This window comes from Pteropus alecto, unplaced genomic scaffold (assembly GCF_000325575.1).
Source record: "Pteropus alecto unplaced genomic scaffold, ASM32557v1 scaffold76, whole genome shotgun sequence".
Classification (NCBI taxonomy): Eukaryota; Metazoa; Chordata; class Mammalia; order Chiroptera; family Pteropodidae; genus Pteropus; species Pteropus alecto.
Window position 1 is genome coordinate 8,990,531 of NW_006443138.1, and position 579 is coordinate 8,991,109.

The 579-nt window shown below is 39.6% G+C and overlaps 1 protein-coding gene across 1 annotated transcript in view; it reads left to right on the forward strand.

Moving 5' to 3' along the window:
- Positions 1–379, forward strand: part of TPH2 (tryptophan hydroxylase 2) — an 88,946-nt gene extending 88,567 nt beyond the window's left edge. Inside the window, 2 exon segments of the mRNA XM_006923753.2 lie at positions 1–76; positions 205–379. The exon segment at positions 1–76 is cut by the window's left edge and continues 13 nt beyond it. Coding sequence (XP_006923815.1) covers positions 1–76; positions 205–379 — 251 coding nt within the window.
- The last annotated feature ends 200 nt before the right edge of the window (positions 380–579 follow it).

The window sequence follows — 579 nt, forward strand, 5'->3', positions numbered from 1 at the left end:
AGGAATGCCTTATCACCACCTTCCAGGAAGCCTATTTTGTTTCAGAAAGTTTTGAAGAAGCCAAGGAAAAGATGAGGTAAATTTGTTTTTCTCGCACCTAGAGAAAATAACTTCTTATTTTCTTGGCTCTGTTCCTTCCTTCTGTCTATCTCTTGTACCAGTGAAGGTCGATCGCATATCCTTCTATTTCTGTTTATTTTGCAGGGACTTTGCAAAGTCAATTACCCGTCCCTTCTCAGTGTACTTCAATCCCTACACACAGAGCATTGAAATTCTGAAAGACACCAGAAGTATTGAAAACGTGGTGCAGGATCTCCGCAGCGATTTGAACACAGTGTGTGACGCCTTGAACAAAATGAACCAATATCTAGGGATTTGATGCCTGAGACCAGTGTTGTTGCCAGAATAATCTTTTTGGGGTTTAGGCAGTCAATGTCATCATATAACACTAATGACCATCTGTTTCATGGCTTGGCTAGTTAGCATGCAATTCTGTATATCTCTATCTACATGTAACTTACCGTGTTAATATGTGAAATACCAGAAAGAACCCAATAACAGGTAACCAATCATTGTATG